General features: G+C 35.4%; 4 protein-coding genes across 8 annotated transcripts in view; 2 read left to right on the forward strand and 2 right to left on the reverse strand.

Moving 5' to 3' along the window:
* LOC125655218 (scavenger receptor class F member 1-like) overlaps nucleotides 1-4081 on the forward strand; it is a 7984-nt gene extending 3903 nt beyond the window's left edge. The window contains exon 4 of one of the 2 annotated variants that reach the window (XM_056149998.1): nucleotides 2950-3149. In XM_056149998.1, the coding sequence (XP_056005973.1) occupies nucleotides 2950-2987 (38 nt within the window). In that variant the 3' untranslated portion in view covers nucleotides 2988-3149. Of the gene's footprint in view, nucleotides 1-2949; nucleotides 3150-3494 lie in introns of those variants that run through there. The other variant, XM_048885418.2, reaches the window with a different exon arrangement.
* Nucleotides 4082-7699: 3618 nt separating this feature from the next.
* LOC125655175 (G-protein coupled receptor 157-like) lies at nucleotides 7700-13462 on the reverse strand. 3 transcript variants are annotated; one of them, XM_048885366.2, is made up of 4 exons: nucleotides 12971-13462; nucleotides 8831-9051; nucleotides 8518-8675; nucleotides 7700-7913 (listed from the first exon to the last, which is right to left on the reverse strand). In XM_048885366.2, exons 1-4 carry the CDS (start codon nucleotides 13440-13442, stop codon nucleotides 7904-7906), a joined length of 861 nt encoding a protein of 286 aa, XP_048741323.2. In that variant the 5' UTR covers nucleotides 13443-13462; the 3' UTR covers nucleotides 7700-7903. The 3 variants fall into 3 exon arrangements, with proteins under 3 accessions (XP_048741323.2, XP_048741311.2, XP_048741333.2); XM_048885354.2 differs by having other exon boundaries at nucleotides 7700-8675; XM_048885376.2 differs by having other exon boundaries at nucleotides 7700-8710.
* A 4404-nt stretch (nucleotides 13463-17866) lies between these two features.
* Nucleotides 17867-19717, forward strand: LOC125649705 (uncharacterized). Its single transcript, XM_048877449.2, has 2 exons — nucleotides 17867-18068; nucleotides 18564-19717. The coding sequence occupies exons 1-2, from the start codon at nucleotides 17867-17869 to the stop codon at nucleotides 19715-19717; spliced, it is 1356 nt and encodes a 451-aa protein (XP_048733406.2).
* Nucleotides 19718-20586: 869 nt separating this feature from the next.
* On the reverse strand, nucleotides 20587-25589 carry LOC125682910 (uncharacterized). 2 transcript variants are annotated; one of them, XM_048923480.2, is made up of 6 exons: nucleotides 23775-25589; nucleotides 23331-23473; nucleotides 22768-22987; nucleotides 22013-22206; nucleotides 21625-21693; nucleotides 20587-21267 (listed from the first exon to the last, which is right to left on the reverse strand). In XM_048923480.2, the coding sequence occupies exons 1-6, from the start codon at nucleotides 24031-24033 to the stop codon at nucleotides 20623-20625; spliced, it is 1530 nt and encodes a 509-aa protein (XP_048779437.2). In that variant the 5' UTR covers nucleotides 24034-25589; the 3' UTR covers nucleotides 20587-20622. The 2 variants fall into 2 exon arrangements, 1 of the variants encoding a protein (XP_048779437.2); XR_008798752.1 differs by having other exon boundaries at nucleotides 21227-21267; nucleotides 22041-22206.
* Between the last annotated feature and the right edge of the window lie 948 nt (nucleotides 25590-26537).

Consider the following 26537-nt stretch of genomic DNA (forward strand, 5'->3'; position numbering starts at 1 on the left):
AAACATCCCCTGTTGACCGGCACACCCTCCGCGAGCCCTACATGTATATCTTGATGAGGTAAACGGAGTAATTCGTAGTCAAATTAGTATCTAAAGAAATGCCTATCAATTGGTATGAAATACAAAATTGTATGTCGTGCAAGCATTCGCGTAATGACCTATTTACTTACATGTATTTATTTACTTTGCAGAAAAGCAGTTTATTTCACATTTATTGCAATTGGGTATTTTTATGGTCAAAATCAAAATTGATTTAGTTTTTAAAAAAACCCAACAGTTTCACCGTCGCCCAAATGGATGTTCGTACTTTACACAGAATTTTATTGTGACGTACATAAGATTCTAAATGAAAAAAAAAATTATCTTGCTTAATTATATCGACAACGTATTATCTATTACAAGCACCGGAAGTGTGGCTAGCTTGCGTACACCCCATCCCCCTTCTACCCAATGAAAAATAAATACAAAACCAATTTATCCAACATGGGTGATTTCCCCACCGATAACCCTCCTAAGTCGTTCTGAATAGCTAGTTCTACTTCCTGTAAGTTATTGAGATGACCACATCTACATGTATTAGTATCTCACAAATGGTCATCTCAAAAGCTTACAGATTGATTTATTGTATCTCTCTCTTTCTCTCTCTCGATAATTTTTCATTCATATGGAGACGTCAACAAGACCGGTGAAGGGCTTCAAATTTAGGCCTTTGCTCGGCGCTTATGGCCATTGAGTAGTGAAAGTTCTTTAGCTTGCCATATTTACTGTGGCACGGGACATCCGTTTATGAGATCATCTCCGAGGACCCATGACATTCACACCGGATGCCGAGCGTTTGGCGATGGAACTGTCACTACCTGTTTTAACGACTTAGGTCCATTGCGGCCGGGATTTCAACCCCGGGCCTTACGCATGCGGGGCGAACGCTCTAACCTCTCAGCCACCGCGGCGGTTTCATTATTGAAAGGGAAGGGGGTATGTACATATGATCTATACAAGCTATCCACACTTCTGGCGCTTGTGATCAAGATTTAGGGCTCATGGCGGGTGTAACCGCTCAACAGAGAATTATCTTCACTTTTCCATTAATCAAAGGCATTTTAATTTTGATCTTTCGATTCTGTGTAACTTTTATGTAACTTTTTAAGAATAAGAAATATGGGTTTTATATTTGTGCCATGAGCAAGTGAAAGGTGAAGATAACGACCAGTGATCAATCTCATAACTCCTATAAGTAATACAAAATAGATAGTTGGGCAAACACGGACCCCTGGACACACCAGAGGTGAGATCAGGTGCCTAGGAGGAGTAAGCATCCCCTGTCGAGTCTAATGACAAGTTCGGCGTGGATTGTCACGGGATGAAATGATGAAACCTTTAAAAATAATTTTAAAAGATTTGAACGTAGACGACATTTGCACCATGATCTGGGAATGCCTACAGTGTCAAAGAATAAAGAGAGAGTGGCTTTTATTTCAATAAGGTTTTGGACTTAAATGTTCATATTTCCACCCTGGCAGTGGAGGATATATGTGGTAATCTATATTGGATATTATCACCACAAATAGTATCCTGTTTATAGAAATATAAACAAAAACTATAGTGGGCGTTGCCATCTGGCTCCGACGGGGGGGGGGGGGGGGGGGGGGGGGGGGGGGCTTAGACCTGGATCCATTAGGGGCAGCAAGGCAGCTGCCTGACCCCCATCATTTTGATGCGGCTCTCGTTCAGATTCTATCTATCATTGTCTGGGTTAGTGTAATGGAAAGTTTGTCTGAGATTGTCTTTCGTGTCATGCGTCAAGGGGTGTGATTTCTTTCAGTGAAAAAATAGATACCACACTTATTATTTAGAACGTGGTCACAACCAGGGGCATTCACGTTTATCAAACACATCTTGCTTTAATATCATCATCATAGATAAACATTAAATAAAGAATGCTTTCTAGTTTTAATCATAAAAATCAACATAGAACTGTAAATCAAAATTCCATAAAAAAGCTCCATATTTTGTTCATTTTTGAAATATCTTAAAATTTAGCTGTATTTAATGAATAAATGAACAATGAGAATAAGCTGCACATGTAGTTTTAATCGACAAATTAAAACCATAGATAATATCTTACTAACAAGATTGCTACTCGTAGTCATGTCCCCACCACCTCAAAAACATGGTAAAGCACAAAAGTACCAAACTCCTGTAAAATTAAACTTGCGGAGGAATATGATCAACTACATATTGTGACTAACAATCCTGCAAAATTTAAACAAAATCTGTTGAGCGGTCTGAGGAGTTGCGTCCACAAAGTGTTTCTATGATGTAGCAAGTACATAATCGACAAAATCCCATAACTCTTGCGAAAGTTGTCGAATTATAATGGCGGCGCAATATGTCAACTACATTATGTTGAATAACAATCCGACCAAATTTGAACAAAATCCATTGAGTGGTTTCTGAAGAGTTGCGTCCACAAAGTGTTCCTATAGTGTATGTTGCATTTACTAATTCGATAAAGTCTCATAACTTCTGTAAAATTTGTCGAATCAAAATGGTGGCGCAATATGATCAACTAAAATCTACATATGGTAACTATTTGAACTAAATTCGTTGAGCGGTTTCGGACGAGTTGCGTCCACAAAGTGTAATGAGATGGACAGATTGACGGACGCACGGACACCGGTATTTCTATGTCCCCTTCTGCGTTGCAATGGAGGTCAATTATATCCTGTGATGTAATTCAAAAGGATGTTACAATAACATAACATCATACTACTACACGCTTTGCTTGATGTACCTATGTATGGTTGATTGATTGTATCTTGTTTAACGTCACTCTTGGGAATTTTTCACTCATACGAAGACGTCACCAAGACCGGTGAAGGGCTTCAAATATATAGGCCTTTGCTCGGCGCTTACGGTCATTGAGCAGTGAGGTGTTTTTTTTTTTAGCGTGGTACACCTACTGTGACACGGGACATCCGTTTTAAGGTCATATCCGAGGACCCTTGACATTCACACAGTCCTGATGCCGAGCGTTTGGCGATGGAGTTGTCACTACCTGTTTTAAAGACTTAGGTCCATCGCAACCAGGTTTCAAACCCCGACCTTCCGCAGGCGGGGCGAACGCTCTACCTCTAGACCATCGCGGCGGTATGTACATATGTAGGTATCAACAAAATAATTTCGACTAACCAGAATTGCTGTATTATCAACACTCGTGTAAAAATATAACAAGTCAAGAAATGTTCGCTGTTTTTGTCGTGTAGCAAGTAGCCTATGAGGTATATTCGAAGAGTACGGTATTATAAGGATGTGCAGATATAAATATAGAGTAATGTTACACAATGAAAACTATTCTGTACTTGTCTACGCATGCACCTTTCCAAATATTACATTTAGTTATAACATAAATTTGATTGTCAATGAAATAATTTTGTTTGTTTGCTGATGAAGTTGCGCTGTGTTTAACACAATAATGAAATTCGTATTTGCAGAAAACATATACAAACATACAAATGACCAATCGGCGTCCAATTCTATAGACAATTCTCATCTACAAGTGGTGTTTATAGTTGGAGGCAGCGCACTCGGATTTTGTATTTTAACTATAGTAGTACTTTTAATCATGTTATTCCGAAGGAAACAAATCTACCATGTTCCGGATGTCAATACTCAAGAATTACAGCTGTCACATAATTATGTTGAAAACCTAGAGGAGAACACACTTCCGGTAAAAATGAACAAGTACCGGGATATCAAAAGTGTTATGGGGAAATTATCAGACAACCAAACCTATGAAGAGATACAAGACTATATGTATATGTCCATGGATGCAAATATTGAAAAAGATGGCCTTGAAAGCCATGAGACGAATATATAAATATGATATAACATTACCAGGAGCTTACCGCCTGCTCTCTATACGAGGGAAGCGATGAAAGAAAGGATTGTCCGCTTAGTAAAAGACAGAATTATGAAAAGCTGAGTGATAGCTTGCATGTCTCTCAGATATCAGAGAAAAATTGAATGTATCTTGAATAAATAGACGTCATTGAGTATCTTAATAAAATAGTTACAAAAATCAGGCGTGCCATATTTGTATAGTTTATATAGAAAATAAATTGCTTGGAATTGAAAAAAATCCCAGCAATAGGCCAATCCGAAAACATGAGTTATCTTTCCTTGATCCGGAACGTAGTGCCCTTGCGTAACAGTAGTTTAAGACTTCCGGGTAGTATATTCGAGAAGCGTCATTATCAACAGTGCAGAAGACCGCAAAGATATTGCTGTATAATTTTACAGTAATCATGCCAACAAATATGTTAACGTTAATAAAAAATCCCAATGCATAAGTTTACTTCATACACGTGAAAATAACCAACTTTGCATGTAAAAATAATAGAAAATTAATTTTGTAAGTAGAGGAGGACCCCCCCCCCCCTCCCCGATAGAATTTTCTATCATTAAAGTGATGTAATTTCCTACGGCGGGCCTGTCATGAGACGCAGTTAGATTATTCTAACTACCCTTCCCCCTCCCACTTTCCAGGATTTCACGTGTTTTATGACTGAAATTAGTATATATTATATATTGCATACATTTCATCAGGATCTTTAGCCCGTGTTTCAATAGTCAGATTTATAATAAAATATCAGAAGTTACTTGTTCAATATCAATGTAGTACATTCAGCGATAACAGTTCTACCACGATGAACGTCTAGGTATGTCGGACTGACACCTCTGGATTTTGAAAATGTCCATCTCTTTGATTGGCGAGTAAAATTTATCCCAGCCTGTATTTGTAAGTGAGAGTCCACTGACAGATTTCCAGCTGACTACTCACAAATTTTATACAGTTTCAAATACAAGTATAACCATAAAGAAATTCATCGTCACAAACCATCTTTATACTGACATTTACACATACAATTGTTTTGAAAATAAAATAACTTATTATTGAACGCCCTGAATTTATAGTCGACTAGAGTGTGTACCTGTAAATACAGCCATTTGGGGTAAAATATTTGGAGTTTTACTCAAATTATTTTGTAAATTTGTGGCGAAAAGGGGGATCTAAATCTGTCATTGCAATTTCTGTTATGACACGATACGTGCCTATATATAATCACTTACATTTCAAGGGGGCTAAAACGAATAAAAGAGGGAAGATACAGAGACGTCAAAAGCATTCTATTGGGGGTTAAACTTACCTTCCCCCAGAAAGTACATTTGAGAATATACCCCCCCCCCCGGATCACACAGGTCTATGAAAAATAATTTATATCAATCGAGCAATATTGAATAAAATTAATAAATTTTTTAATTTAATTACCTATTTTTCTGCATTTTAAACATATCAGTTGATATTTTAAAACAATTCCAGTCTCATGCTGCAGTGTACAAATTATATGATTTGCACACAGAATGAACACGTCCAGGTACTTTGGAGAAAGTTACCCAAACATTACGATCTGGTTTATTTTTGAAAGAATCGATTGGTAGTGGTGGAATAATTTTAGCGCTGATAAAACAATGAGAGCGTTGATTTCCTAATTTAATTGATTTTTTTTTTTTGGAGAGGGGGGGGGGGGCATGTTATGCAAGATCTTTGCACGTGTCGATCCTCGTAAAAACTCGAGCTTTGAGTTGATGAGATACCATCATCTCTTGAGAATCAGAAGTTCTGTTCTGATTTCATACAAAATAATTATGTCAGTCTTTATTGGAGACATATGTAAACAAATGAATGTCTGCGTGATTTCCAATTCAGTTTTTAACCCCCCCCCCCCAACCCCCGAAAAATCACAGCCGACTCGATCAAGAAATTAGTTTTTGTTTCCATTAACATTTTCTTACTCTCTCGTACAAATGATTTCAACTGTTTACGATTTTGAACAACACCCATACTAATATAACTCTAATATATGCGCAGCCTGAGTGTGTTACTACCCGGAAGTTGTCATATTCACACTAAATGTAAGAACACAAAGAGAGATAACTCACGTTTTCGGAAAGGCCTATATTAATGTACTGTTAGAGACAATTTGATTAAAATCAGATCCTATGATCCGCTCACGTAGATCACTATACTAGGTATAGATCATAGGATCTGATTTTAATCAGATTGTGTTAAGAGAGTCGGTCACCAGTCATATAAATATGTTAAAAAAAATCTATAATACAAAACCCAGTGTTTTCAAACTGATTAAACTACTCAGTGTTAAAAATACTAAAGAACTTTTACAGTATGCTACTAAGCTACGAAACTCTCATATGGTGTGATATCATTTGTTTAATCTAAATTGTACATCTATGTAACATTGTTGTCTACTCACTCTCCATACTGCCATTTTTGTTTGTTTGTATAACTGTATCTCTGTATATGATATCCAATGAGCCTGTGGCGCACGAAAATAAAGAATCAGTCAACGCTGGGCACGAAATGAATTATGACAGAATTTCTTAGAGGAAGGACCGGTCGACATTTGTCTCCTGGCCCGAAAAAATGTAGAATTCATATTATTGACAATTACAAAAATCTAAATTGCACATGGTGGGATTTTAAAATCTGAATTACATAGCTTGAACTCGCACAAAGTAATTGTTCAATTATAAATACAAAATTTCGGTCAAAAATGGTTGAAACAGCGTACTTATTCGGTACCCTTGTTAGGACACGAAATTATTTGAAGCTGTGAAATTGTGGGCTTTTAGTGAATATTTAATGGTAAGTATGAACACAAGTATAGTGGGAAAATAAGTCAGAAATTTTTTGTCAGAAATGTTTTGAGACAGCGATGCAAGAATACAGCGATGTAAGGCCTCAAGCGTGTGCAGATTGTTCAGCGCCGGAAATCGCGGGAATTTAAAAGGGGTGGATCTACATGTAGCTGTAGGTCACAGGTCTGCCCAAATATTTCCCAGACAGCTACATATCTGCAGCTAGGTAACTCAGCGGTAGAGAGTTCGCTTCGTAGCTGGGAGGTCGTGAGTTTGAGCCCTGATCGTGCAATGGCCGCGCTAAACCTAAAACGTTAACATATATTTGTTCTTTATTGCTGAAGACATACGTCTTATGGCATACATATACATGTAGGTAGTGAACTGATTGCTCCTTCGCCAAACGTACGCCAATTAGAAGTGAGAATCACGAATCTTCCGGATATGACTTTAAAAACGGAGGTCCCATATCTTGACAGACGTTGCGACATTAATGAATCTTCACTATACTATTGAAATACAATATAATTGCGTTAGAAAATCTATCCGGAGGCTCAGAAGGACGTACAATTACATTACTGTCTTCTAGTACTTTTGTACATACAATTTGCCAATGTATCTGCTCTTATAACATGAGGTTTTTTCTAGTCATAATAATTGTATTTATGATTTTTTATATTGTACTTTATAGGACTGTGGCATTTTGTAATGTTTTATTAGTCACAATTCCTTAGCATGAATTGCAGTATTGCGTTTTTAGTTTGTTATATTTTTAACTGTTTTATATGATTTTTAGACATAATACTTTGTCATTTATTAGTTAATAAATGACCATTCTGATTCCTCAAACCGTGTTATGTGTTTAATTGTGTCAAACAGAGCACCACCCTATCAGTTAACCATAAATTGATTTCTATGTAATGCTACAGTGTATATTGAATATCAATAAAACCTAAATGTTAATTTTTATAAAATCTTAGACTAGTTTTTAAATTTATTAATAATAATGGTTAATGTTACTTACAGAACTATCACAATAGCACATTTATACAATAAAATAAAATTTCAGGATGCTTTACAGAACCTCACTGTGCTACGGCCATGAGCGACAGGCGTTGGCACGTTATAGAATCCTCTCTGCTGAAGCGTTGAGCGCTCAGCATAGGTCTAAATTTGTAGTACTTTACCTACAACTGGTGACATCTCAATATAAGTGAAACATTCTTAAAGTTATAAAAGCAATAACAAACAAAAACATTAAGGTGAAGAGTATTATGAAAAAGATGCAGCCTATTCATTTGTAGCTTGGTAACCTAACCATGGTTTAATTCAAGGAAATTCTTAGTAACAAACCAAAGTAAACAATCCTTCTGATACAATACAAAAAATTAAAAAAAATTCTCGATGGGATGTATAACAACCAACCAAAAATCTTCATTATTTTGCAATTTATGTTTGTCATATATACATGTATGAAGCCAAGGTTTACATTATGTAGACCTTCTTTATTCATTAAACGCAGCTTCAGTGAAATTTTATATGAACATAACTTCATTAATCGTTTCTAAGTAATCCATTTACACTCAATAAGGTAAAGGATTCAATAATTTCCTTTTCCCCCTTAGTCATAGTCGATTTTCTGTAAAGTTCTTCCATTTCGGCAACACAACAAACCCTAAGAAATTTACGAAGGCTTGTGCACTGTCTCCTATGCTTTGAAGATAAAACAAACCGTCATCAAATTTATTAAAGAAAGACCGGTACGACGATCCATCGTGGGTAAGAAAGATGATATACCTGATAGTTCCCCACACTCGGGTAAGGTACATGTACAGGAATATCCACAGCAAACCGAACCTTTCGTCCTCTTGTACATCCTGGTTCACAGAATGTCCTTCCATCGATAGCGATCCATAAGAAGTGCTAGAATGTGGCTCTGGTAGAAGTAGCTGGTCCTGCAAAAAATCTTTCTTGAATGCCGATATCGTATCTATTTCGTAAAAAAACCGATTGTGAGAAGCAATTCCTGATATGTTATACATTTTCATTGATAGTGTATGGTTGTCCAACGTTTTTAAATTCATTATTGCTGAGTAAAAGGTCAACTAACCCTTGACCTTTGGAAACGATAATTGTTAAATTTTGAGAGCATGTAGATCGCGAATGTGACAAAGTAAGCCGTTATTTCCCATCCCTTCCCAGTAATTGCCATCCAGGCTCCAGGGCTGGGTGATGAGGATGTACAGTCCTTGATCCAACACCAGGGACCGCTACCACCGGAGAATCCCTCTCCCAAAACATCGTAAGAAAGCGCAATGACGGCTATGGTCACTGTGAATAAAACGTTTGCATTTTATAAAACAAGATTTTTCATTTATATTTTCATTCCACAAAAAGATAAAATGTATCGGACTAGAAAACTGAGAAAGTCGCACAGGATCGCATTGTAAGCGTTTTCATGAAACTGACATCTGCCCAAACTCTACACACCAGTCGTAGAAGCCTAGAGGTTAGAGAGCTCGCTTCACAACCGTGAAGTTCATGTTCGTCAAATGAAAGGTGAAGTTAACGAACAGTGATCTATCTCATAACTCCTATATGCAATATAAAATAGATAGTTGGGCAAACACGGACCCCTGGACATACCAGAGGTGGGATCAGGTGCCTAGGAGGAATAAGCAACTCCTGTCGACCGGTCACAAATATCAGACAAAGTTGAAGAAAACGATTAATCTCATTAAAATCCTATGAATATACGGGGCAAACACAGACTCTTGCAAAGACAAAAGGTGGGATCAGGTGCCTAGGAGGAATAAGCATACTCTGTTGACCGATCATAACTACCATAAGCTCTCTATCTTGTTCAGGTAAACGAAGTAATCCGTAGTCAAAGTCAGTATATAAAGAATAACCTAACAATTAGCATGAAACTTGTATTTGACTTAATGACTGGTCGTAGAAGTTCAGTGGTTAGAGCGTTCGCTTCGTAACCGGGAGGTCGTGAGTTCAAGCCCCGCTCGTGCTTTGGTCGCATCAAACCTAAAACATAAAGATAAGAAGTGATTGCTCCTTCACCAAACGCTCGGCAATTAGAAGTGAGAGTCACAGGTTTTTTTATATGACGTTAAAAACGGTGTCGCGGTAGGCGTTGCCCATTAAAAACCTTCTTTGATGATCAGGTCTTCCAACAGTCTGTTGGAATCCCCATGGTCACGAATTGTGCTCCTTTGTTAGCTGATCTGTGTTTACATTCCTATGAAGCAGAATTTATTTTAAAAAAAACTTCTGCGTGAGAATAAAAATCTCCTGCTGTGGCCTTCAATTCGACATTTAGATATATCGACGACGTATTATCTATTACAAATAACAATTTTCATCCATAAGTCGATTCGATATATCCCAGTGAACTCGAAATAAAATACACCACAGAGTCGTCCACTTCTGCTTTATACTTCGATATTTATTTAAAGTAGATATTAACGGCAAACTAACAACTCAACTTCATAACAAACGGGATGATTTCAGCTTCTTTATCGTCAACTTATCTTATCTATGTAGCAATATTCCATTATCACCTGCATATCATGGTGTTTATATCTCTCAACTGAATCGATACGCAAGAGCATGTTCTGCTTATGGTCAATTTTTAAATCGAAGCAGGCTACTGAAAAACAAGTTTGTGGTACAGGGGTTTCAACAGTCTCGTTTAAAGTCATCATTTCGCAAATTCTATGGTTGTTATAACGATCTAGTTTGCCTATACAACCTATCATTGGGTCAAATCCTGTCTGACGTGTTTCATATCGAATGTTAGACCGTTCTTGGCACACTGATTTGGACTACGGATAACTCCGTTTACCTGATCAAGATATAAGTCTCATGGCAGGTGTGACCGGTCGACAGGGGATGGTTACTCCTCCTAGACACCGGATCCCACCACTGGTATATCCAGGGGTCCGTGTTTGCTCAACTATCTATTTTGTATTGTTTATAGGAGTTATGAGATTGATCACTGTTCGTTATCTTTACCTTTCACGTTACACAGCCTCATAAATACGTACGTGCTTTGATTAGACAGCTTTTTAAAAATGTGGTAAAAATTGTCGAAATTCAGACCATACAACTTTAAGTTGTCCATAAAAAAGAAAAAGAAAACTGGCTTAGATCCACCAAAGCGTATCCGTCACTGTACTATCATTTTTGCTATTTCAGGGTAGTTTATTGAAAATGAAAGTAGGTTTTTATTTAATCTTACGATATTTACTAATCAAGTAAGATTGTGTTATAGCGTACGGACTTCACCTCACATATGAAGCAATATTAAAGGTGCAAGCAGTAATTCTGGAGTAGGCGTTTCGGAGTTTATTGACAAAGTTTGTTAATTTATAAGTATAGACATATTTTGAGTAAAATATATGCTTGTCAAATTGCACTGAATATATCGCACTGCATTGAAAAGTATTGACTGATTGCCAGACTGAATGATTACTGTAGGGTTTATCTTCTGTATGGGGTCCTATACAGAAGCACTTGGGTTTGGTGGAAGCGGAAAATAAACAATAAATATGCTGCTGATGATATATTTTCTGATATGCAAGTTGTCCTTCTGTCTACAAGTAATGGTCTGTACTTGCAGCATACATACGGACTGCCAGTACTTGTAGCATACATATCGTTAGGTCACCAGTACTTGTAGCATGCAGACGGTTAGGCCACCAGTACTTGTAGCAGACAGGCGGTTACGCTGCCGGTACTTGTAGCATGCAGACAGTTAGGCCACCAGTACTTGTAGCAGACAGACCGTTATGCTGTCAGTACTTGTAGCAGACAGACGGTTAGGCTACTAGTATATTTGTAGGAGACAGACGGTTAGGCTACCAGTATTTGTAGCATACAAACCGTTAGGCTGCCAGTACTTGTAGCAGCCAGACGGTTACGCTGCCGGTACTTGCAGCATTAGATCCATTTTATCTTTTACGAAAATCAATATATGCACCCAGGGGTGCATGAGCCGAGTTGCATGGGATACACTGTAAAGTCAGGAATGATGTGGCATATTTATAATTGTGAAGAACTAATTTCAGTTTTAAACTTTTCGAGTTACTGTCCAGAAACCATATTTGTCTGAAGTTTTCAATCTATTTTCGGTCACTGCGACCTTGACCTTTGACCTTTTTTCTCTCCAAAATCAATAGGAGCCTTGCTTTGTTGGTATCCAACAATATATCAAAGTTTCATTTGATTAGATTGTAAACTTTTCGAGTTATCATCCGGAAACCAATTGTTGACGCCCGCCCGCCCGCATCACCAAACCAATAGCCGAGTTCAACTTCGTTGCAACTCGGCTAAAAATAATTGGATCCTCCCGTCCTACAAATATGCACATCTACAAATCGAAATGAAGCATTGTATAAAGTTTCGAATTTATGCGATAAGCCATATAGGAGGAGCAGTGTTCACAAGCTACTTTACAAAACAAACGGTTATCACTTTACTCTTCAAATAATAAAACATTTAACCCGATTTCTCCTCTTTTCGTCAATACCTCAGACTAACATTACCATTTGAATAAATTGCACTAAAAGTCACTTCTGGTTGGTTTTTCAATTCAATGTCCTTGCATATAATTATTCATAATTGGTAATGCAAATCTCTGCTTCGCTTTTTTTATTCTATAAGCTTGAAATGAACATGTAAAAAAGATTTAATTATCTATTGAATAAATAAATTTTATTTTTGAAAATACATGAGGGCTTCACGCCGGCATTCTTCAAGAAGCGCATTAGCCCTTCATGAAAAATATGGCAGGGTGAAGTATTGTAGTTCAAACCCTTAATATATGTATTTTCAAATATGAAATTTATTTGTCATATTAATATTCTACTTTCTTTTCTGTCAGAATTTCCTATAGTTATTATAGACGTCCTTAGCGATCATGTTTTAAATCGAGGTAGGCTACGGACAAACAAGTTGATGTTACAGAGTTTCAACAGTCTCGTTTAAAGTCAGCATTTCGCAAATTCTATGGTCGTTAAAACGATCAATACATTGAACATGTCATAGGGTGAAATGCTGTCTGACGTGTTTCATACTAATTCTAAGGCCGTTCTTTACATGTTTACAATTGCTGTGCGTTCACGAGGAAATGTCTATCATTACAATGTATAATTAGTAAAGATATCAAAGGGGAAAAACTCTGGAAGTGTACATATTTCAAAACAATACTACCAATCAATATAAGACTCCGTACCAGGACAGCCCCATCCGCATAAATGACACAGGACATGTACGCTATTTTTTTCCAAACAGCGGCTGTCAAGCTGATGAAGGAAATGATTGAATGCTGTAAAAAAGGTCCACCAAAACGAGGCTAAACAGGCAAAAACCGTTATGAAACTTTGTATAACACAGAGAGGATCCGAATCACATGGTTCATTCTCGCTGATCACTACATCACGATCGAACTCCGCATACCGAATTACACCAAGTATATTTCCAAATGCACTGAGACAGTCGGCGAGTGTCAGGAACACCAACAGGCGGTAGGTAAAACTCCTCCTTCTCTCAATAAAGAATTGAAGAAAAATAAACACAGATCCCAATATTGACAAAGAACTACTTATGCCTGTCAAAATCAGACTTGGGACATAATTAATAGTGTAATTCATGGGATTTTTAGAAGCCCCAATTTCTCCACCGTTGTAACTTAACAGGTTTGTCATCGTGTACCTGTAACTAATTGATAACTGAAATTGTTGATGTCACGTGAAGATTACCAGTATTACATTGTTTCTGCGTTATCTTTATATTTTCTTGATAGCGTCTAAATATAATATTCAATGGTTGTACATGCGGATGATTATCGCATGAAGGGGTTATCATAAAGTTATGTTAAGTCTTTTCAAAAATAGTTTTCTGCTTCATAAACAAATAAATGATCAGAGAACGTTAGTGGACGTTGGCGAGACTTTTACATTTTTTTGAATTTTGTAATATTTATTCAACTATCGCATTTATATATCACATCTACATACATATTTATACGCATCCACAGATACACACACACACACATACCGGTAATACATATACACATATACATACCCCATACATGTACATACATACAAACTGACACACACATACATGTAGACATATTAATGCGAGTTGTTTTTAATATAGAAGACAAAAGAGGAAAGGAGAGAAAGTAAAATACATGAAAAAGTGCATAATAATGATAATGGGGCACATGTTCATTTGGGGGTAGTAAGCAAAATTAATTTTCTTATAAAATGTAATATACGGCGAGTGTGAACGGTCGACAGGGGATGCTTAATCCTCCTAGATACCTGATCCCACCTCGTGTTTGCCCAACTCTCTATTTTGTATTGCTTATAGGAGTTATGAGATTGATCACTGTTCGTTATCTTCACCTTTCATACATATGAATCATAAAATTTCACATTTAAGAAATGAACATCACTTTTGAGCTGTTCATGGTCAGTATGAACGGATTTGGATTTGAGGCAAATTCTGTGAATCGCGCTAATATTAAAATTTTATATTCATTTACTAAAACACCGTTGTTTACATTGCTTCTATTTTGTTGCATAAAACGAACTCCTAGCCTCTGTCACAGTAGTTATTGTAATGTACGTCAACACATAGACATGACGTCACATTTCGTCTCACCCTGCCTTTTATCAACATTGCAAGGTGCACTGTATTTTGGAGGTAGGAGACCGCAAGATTGGGATGATAATCAACGTAAGTTTACAATTTTAATCGGAAGGTGTGACTTGCGAGATCTTTGTAACAGATGTTCTATTTTTTTCAAACCATTACGCTCTCTCGGTCGCGTGCTTTAAGCAAGTTCATAATCGTTCATAGTCAATGCGAACGGATTGTGTCGCGCGCTGAAACTGGTTGGTTCATAGAGGAAAATATGATTTGTAATATAAATATATACATGTATACTGCCAGTCGTATTTAAATGCTATATATTTACATTGTTTTAGCAATAATTTTTTTTTCTATCATGATTCTTACTTCAATAATTCTTTTTAGAGCCCCTGTACTTAGCACTGGGTGGTTTTTATACTTAATTGAAAATATATAATTCTTAATTATAAGCATTCTTGTTCTTATATTTACCAAATAATATTGCTGCAGCAAACTAACAACTTAACTTTACGATAAACGGGATGATTTTAGCTTCAACTTCCCATATTCCATTATCACCTGCATATGGTGTTTACATCTCTCAACTGATTCGATACGCAAGAGCTTGTTCCACATATGGTCAGTTTTTAAATCGAGTACTGACAAACAAGTTGATGGTGCAGGGGATTTAACAGTCTCCTTTAAAGTCAGCATTTCGCAAATTCTATGGTCGTTATAACGATCTAGTTTGCCAATACAACCTATCATTAGGTTAAATGCTGTCTGACGTGTTTCATACCGATTGTAAGGCCGTTCTTGGCACAATGATTTTGACTACGGATAACTCTGTTTGCTCGATCACGATATAGGGCTCACGGCGGGTTTGACCGGCCGACAGGGGATGCTTACCCCTCCTAGGCACCTTATCCCACCTCTGGTGTGACCAGGGGTCTGTGTTTGCCCACTCTCTATTTTGTATTGCTTATAGGAGTTAATATAAATGAGATAGATCACTGTTCATTATCTTTACATTTCATAAACAAATAAATGATTAGAGAACGTTAGTGGACATTGGCGATACCTCTACATTTCCTAATGTAATAAAAAGTTCAGAAGATTTCAAACGTTGCAATATTTGATCTTTTCCATTTCTATGATGTAACTTTTCATTTGTTTGGTATATGTATAAGTTTTCATTTGTATAACATAGGCCTTTACAACCCTTCAATGGAAATGGTGACGTCTCCATATGAGTGAAAGATTCTCGAGTGGGACGCTAAACAATATACAACCAACCATAAAAGGTTCAATGTGGGATACCGCAAATTTTACATTTAGGCATTTTTAGTACACTTCATTGTTTAAATGTAATAGTTAGTATATCTAAGAGCAATTAAATATATTTTAGACTGCTTTATTTTTGCCAAACAAACCTAAAATAAAATTACGTTTTGCTATAGGTATATGAATTCTGAACGTAATACTCAAACTCCGATAGAAAAAAAATCCTGCCCATAATCACACTCCCAAAAAATGTGTATTATTGTCTCTTCTTCTTTTTTTAGATGTTTTTAAAATATTAAATAAATGTCCATGATGTCTAAAACCTTTCCTCCTGCCCTAGGATTATTTATTGATTTGTAAGTATAGTAATCATATTCTGGATTCAATACCAAATTAAAATCATCACACCAAATTATATCATCATAATTCAGACCATCTAAATGTATTGTAAATTTTCAAAAAAGTAAGATTTATCTATATTTGAACCTTAAAGTGAACAACCAATAAATTCATGATCTTCTACACTTATTTTAAGAATAAGACACATGTAATTACATTCAGCACCCCCTTTTCTGTGTTCACTTTGAAATCTGAGTTGCTATTAAAAAGAATAGATATTCTCTCGAATTAGTGGTATAAGAACTACAGAAACATTTTAAATGTCTCCAGAGACCCTGTTTCACTTAAAAATGTGTATCTTCTAAACAGTAAATATTATAGTTCCGACTTTTCAAGTAATTAAAAACAGCTCTATGTTTTGTAATATCCCCTAACCCTTGACAATTTACAGGAAGTATTTAAATTCCTATGTAGGTCTAGAAATTCAAGATGATCTTGTGATACCTAATGGACACAAGAAAATTTAGATAAAACATATGTACAGTGTGTACTTTTTCTATGTGCATTTTAAATATTTTAAGAGATAATATGGAGAGAAATAGAAACAAGAAGTAAAGGGGGATAACACTTGTAAATTTAGATACGGTATGAAAGTTTCCAGTGGCTATCACAATATCATCTTCAATTTATAGACCTACCGGGTATATTGGGGTTAAAATACTTCCTGTAAATTGTCAAGACTTAGGGGATATTACAAAACGTAGAGATGTTTAATTTATGTTCCGTTAGCCTCAGCTTAACCTTGCCAAGTAGACTAGGCTTGTTTTTTGGCATGACAGGCAGAACCAGTAACACAGTGTTGAATTGAAAAAATGTCATTTATTAATAAAATGACGAAAATGAAACTTGACAAAATAATGGGGGTCAGAAAAGACTAGAAAACATTGGTAAACGTCTTTGGATAAGTATTATGCAATCTGACCCCCAGCAAAATCTAACATAAAGATATATGGGGGCCAAAAACATGACCCCCAACAAACATCACATAAAATTATATGAGAATCAACTAATCTGTTATCTAAACAACACAACCTGCCTGTCCACAAAAAAGGTGGGTAATGTAAAAACTACAGGCCACAAATCCAATAGCATATTGGATCCACCCATAATAGTTTAATTTACTTGAAAAGTCGGAACTATTATACATGTATTTACTTTTTTAAGTGACACAGAAAATGAGGCTAGAAATCCCTGGGGACATAAGTGTTTCTTTAGTTTTTAAACCACTAATTCAATCTTGGGGAAATTCTTAGTAACAAACCAAACTAAACATCCTTTGGATACAATGCAAATGAAAAATGAAACAATACAGAATACAATTGGAAAATATACAGTACAAATGAAAAATTATACAATACAAACGAACAAAATAATACAATACAAATGGAAAATATAGCATGCAAATGAATCTTTTTAAAATACAAATTAAAACAATTATACAATACCAATGGAAAAGATCAAATTTTGCAACGTTTGACATGATAAACGCAATGCCACTCATTGTGTTTGGCCTACGAAAGTCACTTTAAAATGGTGTATTCTTCCCGGACAATGTCATATTCCATATATGATCACTCTACGAGTTATCTTTCTTCCGTTTATCGAAATTCACCTTTGAATTAGAACGCTTTGGACGATATAGTATTGCGTTGTGTGACGACACAATAGCACGTATTCTCGAATTTTCCCGCGATAGGGGGCGCGACAGTTCTAGAGGTGGTTAACTAAGCGTTTGGTTTTCGCGTCATCGCTTGAGTGTAATGTAAACAATACCGTATATCGCCAAGAAACGTCTATTAAAGCAACAATGCCGCAATATTGCTGTGTCCCAGGGTGCAATAACTCAGGAGGACACAAATTTCCATCAGATCCGGAGCTTCAACAGAAGTGGGTCGTCGCTATCAAGAGAATCGACCCCAAAACGAAACGGTTATGGAGGCCTAAGAAACATGATGTTGTTTGCCATTTCCACTTTCGAACAGATGACTACAGAAATTCTGGGCTATTAGGTACTTCTAAAAGCAAATCTTACATTTTATTTATTTGATCATTCATTTCCTCGTTTATTGATTTTGTGTATTGTTCAATTAACATTTTGATATTGAAGTTCGTGTTGCTTTGTGGTTTCTTGTTTCTTTTTCAGTTGATACTCATTTAAGTCCTTGAAGTATAGCTAATGCCTCAGACAGTACCATACAGATAAGATTTATTTATTTATGAATAGCCATATGTAATGGTTATCAAAGCTAATAGAAATAAATAGGCCTAGAAAGATATATATATAAATGGGAGGCCTCCTTATTATGAATAAATTACCATGTACTGTAGGCCTACATGAATGTTCCACCGATTTCTCTTTCATAGCAAGGAATATTCAAGTTATTAAGATCTCTACCTTTAGCATATATAAATAGATTAATAAATATGTCCTGAAAATGAAAGTTATAAAATGATATATTTTTTAATGTTTTATGAATTCTATGATGTCCTAAATATAATTTTAGGAGACCGTTCCTGTTTGAAAGAAAACTCAATTCCAACAGTGTTTAAGTTTCGGAACAGCATTACTGATGAGTCGCCTCGAGCGAAGCGGTACAAAAGCAGAGAGGTCTATGATGATTTATCTTTTCAAGAGCTTGATAATTTAGATATTCAATGTGAAACTGAAGTCACAACGATGGGGGAAAGTTCAAAACCAGAATCATGCTGTCCTAATACATGTGATGAGGAAATTCAGTGTGAAATTCCTTCATCAGTGAAATACTCAATCGATAATTTCCGTGTAGACGATAGAGCAATTTTGTATTACACTGGGTTTGATGATTTTGACCACTACATGCTGTTCTTCTACTGCTTGGGGCCTGCTGCATTTGAATTAAAATACCAATGCTCCCTACTACACCCTAAAGATCAACTGTTTATGACCCTTATGAAATTGCGACAGGCCAAAGATGATGTAGAGTTGGCATTGCTGTTCAAAGTTTCCGAATCAACTGTATCCAGGGTAATAGTCCAGTGGATAAATTTCCTGTATTTCCAATTAAAAGAGCTCAACATCTGGCCGTCTAAGGATATAGTTGAGGAAACCATGCCAGTTGATTTTAAGAGGAAATTTCCGAAAACAAGAGTAATTCTTGATGCAACTGAGGTTCCTATTCAGAAACCATCGCATGTAAACTGTCAAAGTGTAACTTGGTCAAATTACAAACATAAGAACACATTGAAAACCATGATTGGGTGCAGTCCTAAAGGTGCTGTTACTTTCATATCAGATTCCTATGGAGGTTCAGCAAGTGACCGGCAGATAATTGAAAAATCATGTTTGCTTGATCCAACCATAAAGATGTTTGAGAAGGGAGACAGCATTATGGCTGATAGAGGAATTATGGTTCAGGATTTGTTTGCTTGTCGTGATGTAGCTGTGAACACACCCACCTTCTTGAAGGGGAAATCGCAGCTAGAAGCACATGAAGTTGTCAAAGATAGGAGAATATCATCAAAACGTATTCATATCGAGAGAATTATTGGATTAAGCAAGAGTTACAAAATTCTGAAACATGGCATACCATGCAGCAAAATTCTGTTAGGTTCTAGAATAGTTTTCATATGTTTTGCCATATCTAATTTCAGGAAGTGTATTGTACACAAAATTGCATAGGCTTACAGAGCTTCCAGAACTTAAAAGAATTCATTGCAGTCATGAATACATAGAATGTATACTTGTTACATGTACTGCTTGATGAAAGTATAATTTTGAATATTAAGGGCATACGCAACATTTCTGATATTTTCTAAAAAAAACCAAAAACATTTCATCTCAATTGGAAGAGTTCATGTATGATTTCCGAAATAGGTTTCAATTTTATATTGTAGTTTGGTATATCAGTGGTTGGATTAACTAGTAATTTAAACTATGCTAACTCTATAACAGATGTGGTAATATACCTCAAGAATTTTTGTAGAAACGAGATAGAATGTCATAAAAAATTATATATAATTTAAAAATGTTGCGGATGTCCTTAAATACCAAGTATGAAATAAAATAAGATAAAGAGACAACATTGACTGCGTACAGTAGTTCATTTAATTGCAACATGATACATAATGATTTATTCAGTATTTCATTAGTAGTTTAAAGTCAGATGTGACTGAATTCCTCATAAATCAGAGGAAAACTGGTCAAAAAGGGAGGAAAACACCTCACCCTACCTGGAAAAATATCATTTTCTGCCACTTTAGATCGAATCCAGAGTGTTTCATTTTTTTTTGAAAATTGAGCAAATCAGAGGATTTCCTCTGAAAAGATGAAAAATCACACCCCTGTAAAGTCTATCGGATATATGCCATATGAGAAGAAACGTTCACAAGATCTTGTAACAGATGGACAGAAAATACAAAAACAATGTCTCCCCATGGAAAAGAGGCGACATAATTTATATGACCTGTTGCTTGTGACAAGCTGGCCCTGCATTTTATCATCATGACATCCAAAATTGTGTAAGTAACACCACATTCTAATAATGTGGTATTTTACATGTAAATTAGTACAAGTCACAGATATGTTCATAATTTTGATGCAATGAATGGTCTGTAATATTTCTCAAAAAATACTTTCAACTTTGGCAACAAAGAATGTTCACAGTAATATGTGTCAAGAGGGATTTTCTGAACAAAAAGATCCCTAAGAGTGAAAACAACAAAATAACAAAATTTTCTTTTGCTTATGTACAGCTGACCCTGTATTTGATCATAATAATTATGGGACTTTTTCAATACAACATTTTCATTGTCATCAAACATAAGATATTTGAAATGTGCTCCTGGTTTGACCATTTCATTTTTTCCACTGTAGGAGCATTTGACCTCAACAATTGCAGAATCATCCACAACTGCATCTGGGGATGCTCCCAAATATGGGTAGTCTAAACACACAAAAAGCCCACATTCTTTTGTTTTTATACAAAACTTGTCGTCAAACAATTTCAAAGCTTTTTTTTCATAATTTTTCCCATGTAAAATAGCTTTGGTTTTGATACTTGAGCACATAAGGGAACTACATAACTTATTAGTATTGCGTCGACAAGTAGCCTTGCAGACTTCCTTAAATCGTGATGCAGTTAGCCTCCACTCCCTAGCCTCAAACCATTTCGAGTTTCTGCTCTGTCCTCTAGTTGACACTTCTATTTGGTGAATTTTGCGTTCATCGACCTACAAATATTTCATCATTTTTTAGAGAAACATTTATTAGACCTAGTAATTATATAAAATAATAACTTGTAATAATGGCAACTTGTAATAATGGCATGTTCACAATGAAAATCAACTTAATGTATTATATATTGGTATCATTTAACATGAATTCATCTGGTAAACATAAAAAAAATTTTACGTAATAGTATTTCTGCATCACGAAAAAAATTGTGAAAATAACATTATGTATCAATATTGTTGATAATCCCATGAAAAGGAAAAAGGGGAAAACTTTTTTAATCAATGCAGTTTTATACAAGATTTTCATACATTAATTTCTAATATTTTTTATACATGTCTTTAATAATTACCTACCATCAAAGCATTATCAACCATTTGTTCTGTAAGTGGCAAAGGACCATAATCATGCATCATGGACACAACCTATGTTTTAAAAGAAAAGAAAATTGCAACACTATCAAGATGATTCTTGAGCTGTCAATCATGTTTGTTGTGTTTAATCAAATACAAATGGTCAATTTTATAAAACCACTTAAATTGACAGCAAAATTCATACTTATATATGATGATTAATGCAAAGATGTGTGGTTATATAAAAAAGATTTTATACATATTTGTACATAAGCTCTCATTACATTCAAGACAATTATGCTGTGCTCTACATTAAGGGTTACATCCTATTCTGAACTTTATTTTCCCTGTTTTACATACATGTGTTCTTCAAATATACTGAGTACAGTACCTGAAAATTTGCTCTTGGGTACAGATACCGCATAGAGATATCTTTGGATGTCTGGCTGCAGTAGTTAGTAATAATGTTTTGCACCATTGAGTTGTAAGATGGATTGTTTCTGTGTTTGAGTGGCCTAGGATCCTCAAAAAACTCTTCATATGGCCTCTTTTTGGAAGGTAGATCCTCTGCTTTTACTGGAGAACCTGTTACATGTATATTCAAACATGTCTATAAATCAAACAATATTTTATTCAATACTGAATGGAGATGGGCAGCATGATGAACCTATGTTTGCCCATGTCTGCAAACATGTTTATAAAAGAATAGGTTGCTTACTAATATTGCAATTTGACAGACAAATGCTAGGGACAGCAAACTGACTGTAAAAAACCCATGGTTTCCTTAAACAAGAGGCTCATGGGCCACATCCCTGACCTGAGTCACCTTGGTCCATATTTAAAGATTTTCACTATATATTAAAAGGGTATAATTCCAATGTTATTTATTACAATTGTTTTGATTGGACAAAAATAAAGCTGAACAAGAGTTGATACATCAATAAATCTGAAAACGCGATGTATTCATACACGCCTGAAAACAAATAACATAGTGCAGGGAAACTATTCAAATTTTCGCAATTGTTAATAAGTGAATGAATTGGAATTATAAGAATCAAACATTTTTTTTTTGAAGAATTTATCGAAGTGTAAACTCCGGACATTTTACTCACAAACTTAACATAAAAGTGCTTCGCATTTACATACCACTATATGTACTCTTTGGTCTATTGAAAGACATAAGATTTTCTGTGCAGGATTTTGCAATTCTCAATGTCCCATTTTCTGCAAATCTCTCGAGCATGATGCAAACAACCGCCAGGTGTTTGCAGGTGCCATGGGGCCCTCTCCCTGCTGGACATTCACAATGTGTGTTCAGAGGGTCACCACTCTCTCTTGAGATCCTGACTTTATAGTTGTAGGTAACCTATCAAGTAGATATGAAAATAATCTTTTACAAAACCCACACAAATGTATGTTATTAGTGAAAATTGTGAACCGGTCTCTTTAAAAAGTCATACTAGTAATGTCTATTGTAAATTTGCTGCAGGTTTATGTCTGTCTAATGCTGTAAAATAAAAGCTGATGAGATTGGGCTGGGTTTTAATTTAGCCTAAATGGTGAAGCAGGTTTATTATATACAGAAGGATGTTAGTTGTGTATATAATGTTACCTCCATATCTATGATATTCATTTCCCTCCACAAGCAAAATTAGGCCATGAAATTTTTTATACATGTGCATACCAGAGAATGCTACTGTCTGACTTACTTTTTGTTTCATTGAGGCGCCCACTATTCCTGTGAGGTAAATATCATCCTCAATGCAAACAGAACATGCCAAAACTTTGTTAGAGTCGAACATGTCTTGGCCCTTTACCAATGCTTTCAGATCTCCAGTACATTGTCTGTCATCTAATTAAAAAAAATCTAAATAATTAATATGATACAATATTTTTTACATGCTTTCATACAAAGGATATAAAAGGATTTTTTAATATGAATAAAATATGTGACAATTTTGCTGTTTTCTAAATTTGATCCTTTTGACAGAATTTTCCTATGATTCTCGGAACATTTTCATCACAAACATTTACAATACTTAAAGCTTGTGCAAAACACAAAAGGGCCTCTATTGTATCATATGTAGATCTTTCAGATTTAATAAATTCTTCAGTTTTTAATAGCATTCCTATATAACTTATAAATTGTATACCTGCTAATCGATATAAAAAATATGCTTCGATCTGTTCCCTTGTAATTTTGGGGATAATGCACTTGTGCTCTTGAAGGATCTGTTTAAAGCCAGCCACTGGCCATCCAACATCAAGGGGCTCTGGTAGTAAAATTGGATCCTCCTTGAAATTCTCATTTCTATCATAAGCCTCCAATCTACCAATAAAATAGTATCTGATAATCATGTGTACAACTTGTTTAGACCAAACAAGTTTCTTAATAAATTTAAAATAATACATGTCAATAGGGCATAGTATCACAAAATGTTATAATTAGACATTCAGTACTTGGTTAGGCAAAAAAATATGTTTGTTTCAGGTTGCCTCTGATTTTAAAAAAAGGGTCGGTAAGTAGGTTTTTATTTTTTTAAAATGATTTTAAAAAAAATAAATATGTGCCTTCAATGAAAATTTGATAGTTACAGTTCTTGTATAATGTGTTTAATAGATAAAAATGGGTTCAGAGCACAATATTTAATTCATTGACCAAATACACATTATGTGATTGAATTTTGATATATATACATTTACAATAAATGTCTTAGCATATATCAAAGTTGTCAGACACCATAAACAGAGCAGAAACCATACCAATTTTTAAAGGTGGTACAGAATATGCACAATAGTTGTGCACACTTTCCTACATGTATTTATTCATGTCAGAACATTGTTTGTAATCAATGTGTCAGCTACTTCTACCCAAAACACAATATTCAACCACATACACAATATATTTGACAAAAAGCATTGCATAGTATATACTCCATACAATGTTTCTTAGGCTAAAGACTACCCTTGCACTCGGGTTTGAGTGACTTTTGTACATGTGTATTCTTGTGGAAGTCCTATTCTTCCACCGGATAGTTCTTTATAATTACTTACATAACAACAAAGCAGCTTCTAAAAGATTTGCCGCCATTGTTGTCGTCGACACTGTTAGCTCTTAACAAAATGATTTTGAGTAATAGTTTGTACATCCATAAATTTAAATCGGAAAATTGAAAAAAATTAATAGGGTCAGTGGGTATATTTAGGGCCAGTCAGGCGACCTGAAACAAACATTTTTTTTATTTTGGCCTTATAAGTACCCATAGAAAATTTGATCTATAATTTATATACTCAATACATTTATCTAAAAACAATTCTCCTGAACTCATTTTTCGTTCAGTTTTGATGAAATTAAAAGCACTGATCTTGGAATATTCACAGTATGATTTCATAATTACAGAATAATTCCATCATATTAATCTGTTGTACAGAAATAACAAAAGTACAAAGTTTATTTTTAACGAAAACTTTCGAATCAAAAATATAGCATCGTGAATAAATTTTGTTCGTAATACCTCTGCAGTATTTCATCATAGATCTAAACGTTTTTAAAAAATCATGAAAGAGCTCTACTTCTGTTATTTCTAAACTTTCATTAACTATTTCTACTGAGGGAAAATTGGCTCAGGGGATTACATTAGAAGCAGGCAACTATACTTATTAACAACAACCAAGAACATCCAACTTCGTCCTTGCGGGACGTATGCACAACTCGGTAAACCTATGGCTATCTGATCAGCTGGTGATGAAGTTCAAGGTTGTTAACTTCGTATCGGAAACGACTGGTTTATTAGAGGAACTATTTACCTGTCTATAAGATCCTGTTTTCGACCAGTTGTCACTGCACCTCTTTTTATCAGCTCTGCTTTTATCTGTGGGACTTTCCAACATGAATAACGCGAAGAAGTTTCATCCATGACTTGTGAACTTACGCTTCCATATACAGACGCTTGAATTTAAGCGCACTTCTAACCACCTCTAGAACCGTCGTGCCGCCTACCGAGTAATGACGTGAATGCTTACTATTGAATCTGTTTGTAATACAATTGCGAAATGCAACAGAAACTCTCATTGGTCCATATGTATAAGTCCGCCCAAATTCCCTTATACGGGAGTAGTCAGCATTTGAAAACATGACGGCCAGATGCTAGTGGGAAAAAAAACTTCAAAGTAAGAAAGAGAAAAAGTTGTATTTTTGTGTTGTTGTCTCATAAATTTAATATTAAAAAAATCCTAACATATTTTCCTACTATACTTGTGTCCAAACATACCTTCAAATATTTATTAAAGCCCCATACGACCCAAAAACTTGATCACAGCTTTTGATGATTTCGTTCGTAGACATAGCCATGTTAGGTAGCCAGTCAATTCGAATCCCAGTTCATTTCCATATTGGCACAATAGCGTCTAGATGTGTACTAATACCCCACAAATATTTTATCTAAATTGTTTAAATAATATACCACCCCATTCCTATTAAATGATAATTATTCAAATAGCTAAACTCACGGCAGTGCGGCTTTCATTAGTCATGAGCGGCCGCGCCGGCCGGTCTCCATCTAATGTCCTTATGTAGCATTTTCGTTCATCTAGAGCTTATTTTACCTTTACAAAAACTGGTACAAAAATGTTTTAATTTCTATTAATTATTCGTGTTGATAATAAATGAAGAGCGAATACATAACTTACAACCGATTTTATGAATAGATACCAATAGCAAGAGTTCGAATTGACTGGCTACCTAACATGGCTACGTCAACAAACGAAATCATTTGAAGCAGCGAGTTTTCGGGTCGTGTGTGGCTTTAATGAATATTTGAAGGTATGTTTGGACACAAGTAGATCTATATAGTGGGAAAATATGTTAAGATTTTTTTTATATTGAGTTTATGAGACAGCAACACAAGAATACACCG

This window comes from Ostrea edulis, chromosome 1 (assembly GCF_947568905.1).
Source record: "Ostrea edulis chromosome 1, xbOstEdul1.1, whole genome shotgun sequence".
Taxonomy (NCBI): Eukaryota; Metazoa; Mollusca; class Bivalvia; order Ostreida; family Ostreidae; genus Ostrea; species Ostrea edulis.

What these genes read in the sequence shown, in the direction of transcription:
- LOC125655175 (XM_048885354.2), bottom strand. Translation starts at nt 13,442, where the DNA reads ATGACAAACCTGTTAAGTTACAACGGTGGAGAAATTGGGGCTTCTAAA. An exon ending in ATGCGGATGGGGCTGTCCTG is followed by an intron (nt 9,052 to 12,970) that starts GTACGGAGTCTT and finishes TTTTATTCACAG; the next exon opens with TGACCATAGCCGTCATTGCG. An exon ending in ATCGTTTCCAAAGGTCAAGG is followed by an intron (nt 8,676 to 8,830) that starts GTTAGTTGACCT and finishes GATTTTTTGCAG; the next exon opens with GACCAGCTACTTCTACCAGA.
- LOC125682910 (XM_048923480.2), bottom strand. Translation starts at nt 24,033, where the DNA reads ATGTATTATTTTAAATTTATTAAGAAACTTGTTTGGTCTAAACAAGTT. An exon ending in GCGCCTCAATGAAACAAAAA is followed by an intron (nt 22,988 to 23,330) that starts GTAAGTCAGACA and finishes TCTACTTGATAG; the next exon opens with GTTACCTACAACTATAAAGT. An exon ending in TGGTTGATAATGCTTTGATG is followed by an intron (nt 21,268 to 21,624) that starts GTAGGTAATTAT and finishes AAATATTTGTAG; the next exon opens with GTCGATGAACGCAAAATTCA.
- LOC125649705 (XM_048877449.2), top strand. Translation starts at nt 17,867, where the DNA reads ATGCCGCAATATTGCTGTGTCCCAGGGTGCAATAACTCAGGAGGACAC. An exon ending in CAGAAATTCTGGGCTATTAG is followed by an intron (nt 18,069 to 18,563) that starts GTACTTCTAAAA and finishes ATATAATTTTAG; the next exon opens with GAGACCGTTCCTGTTTGAAA.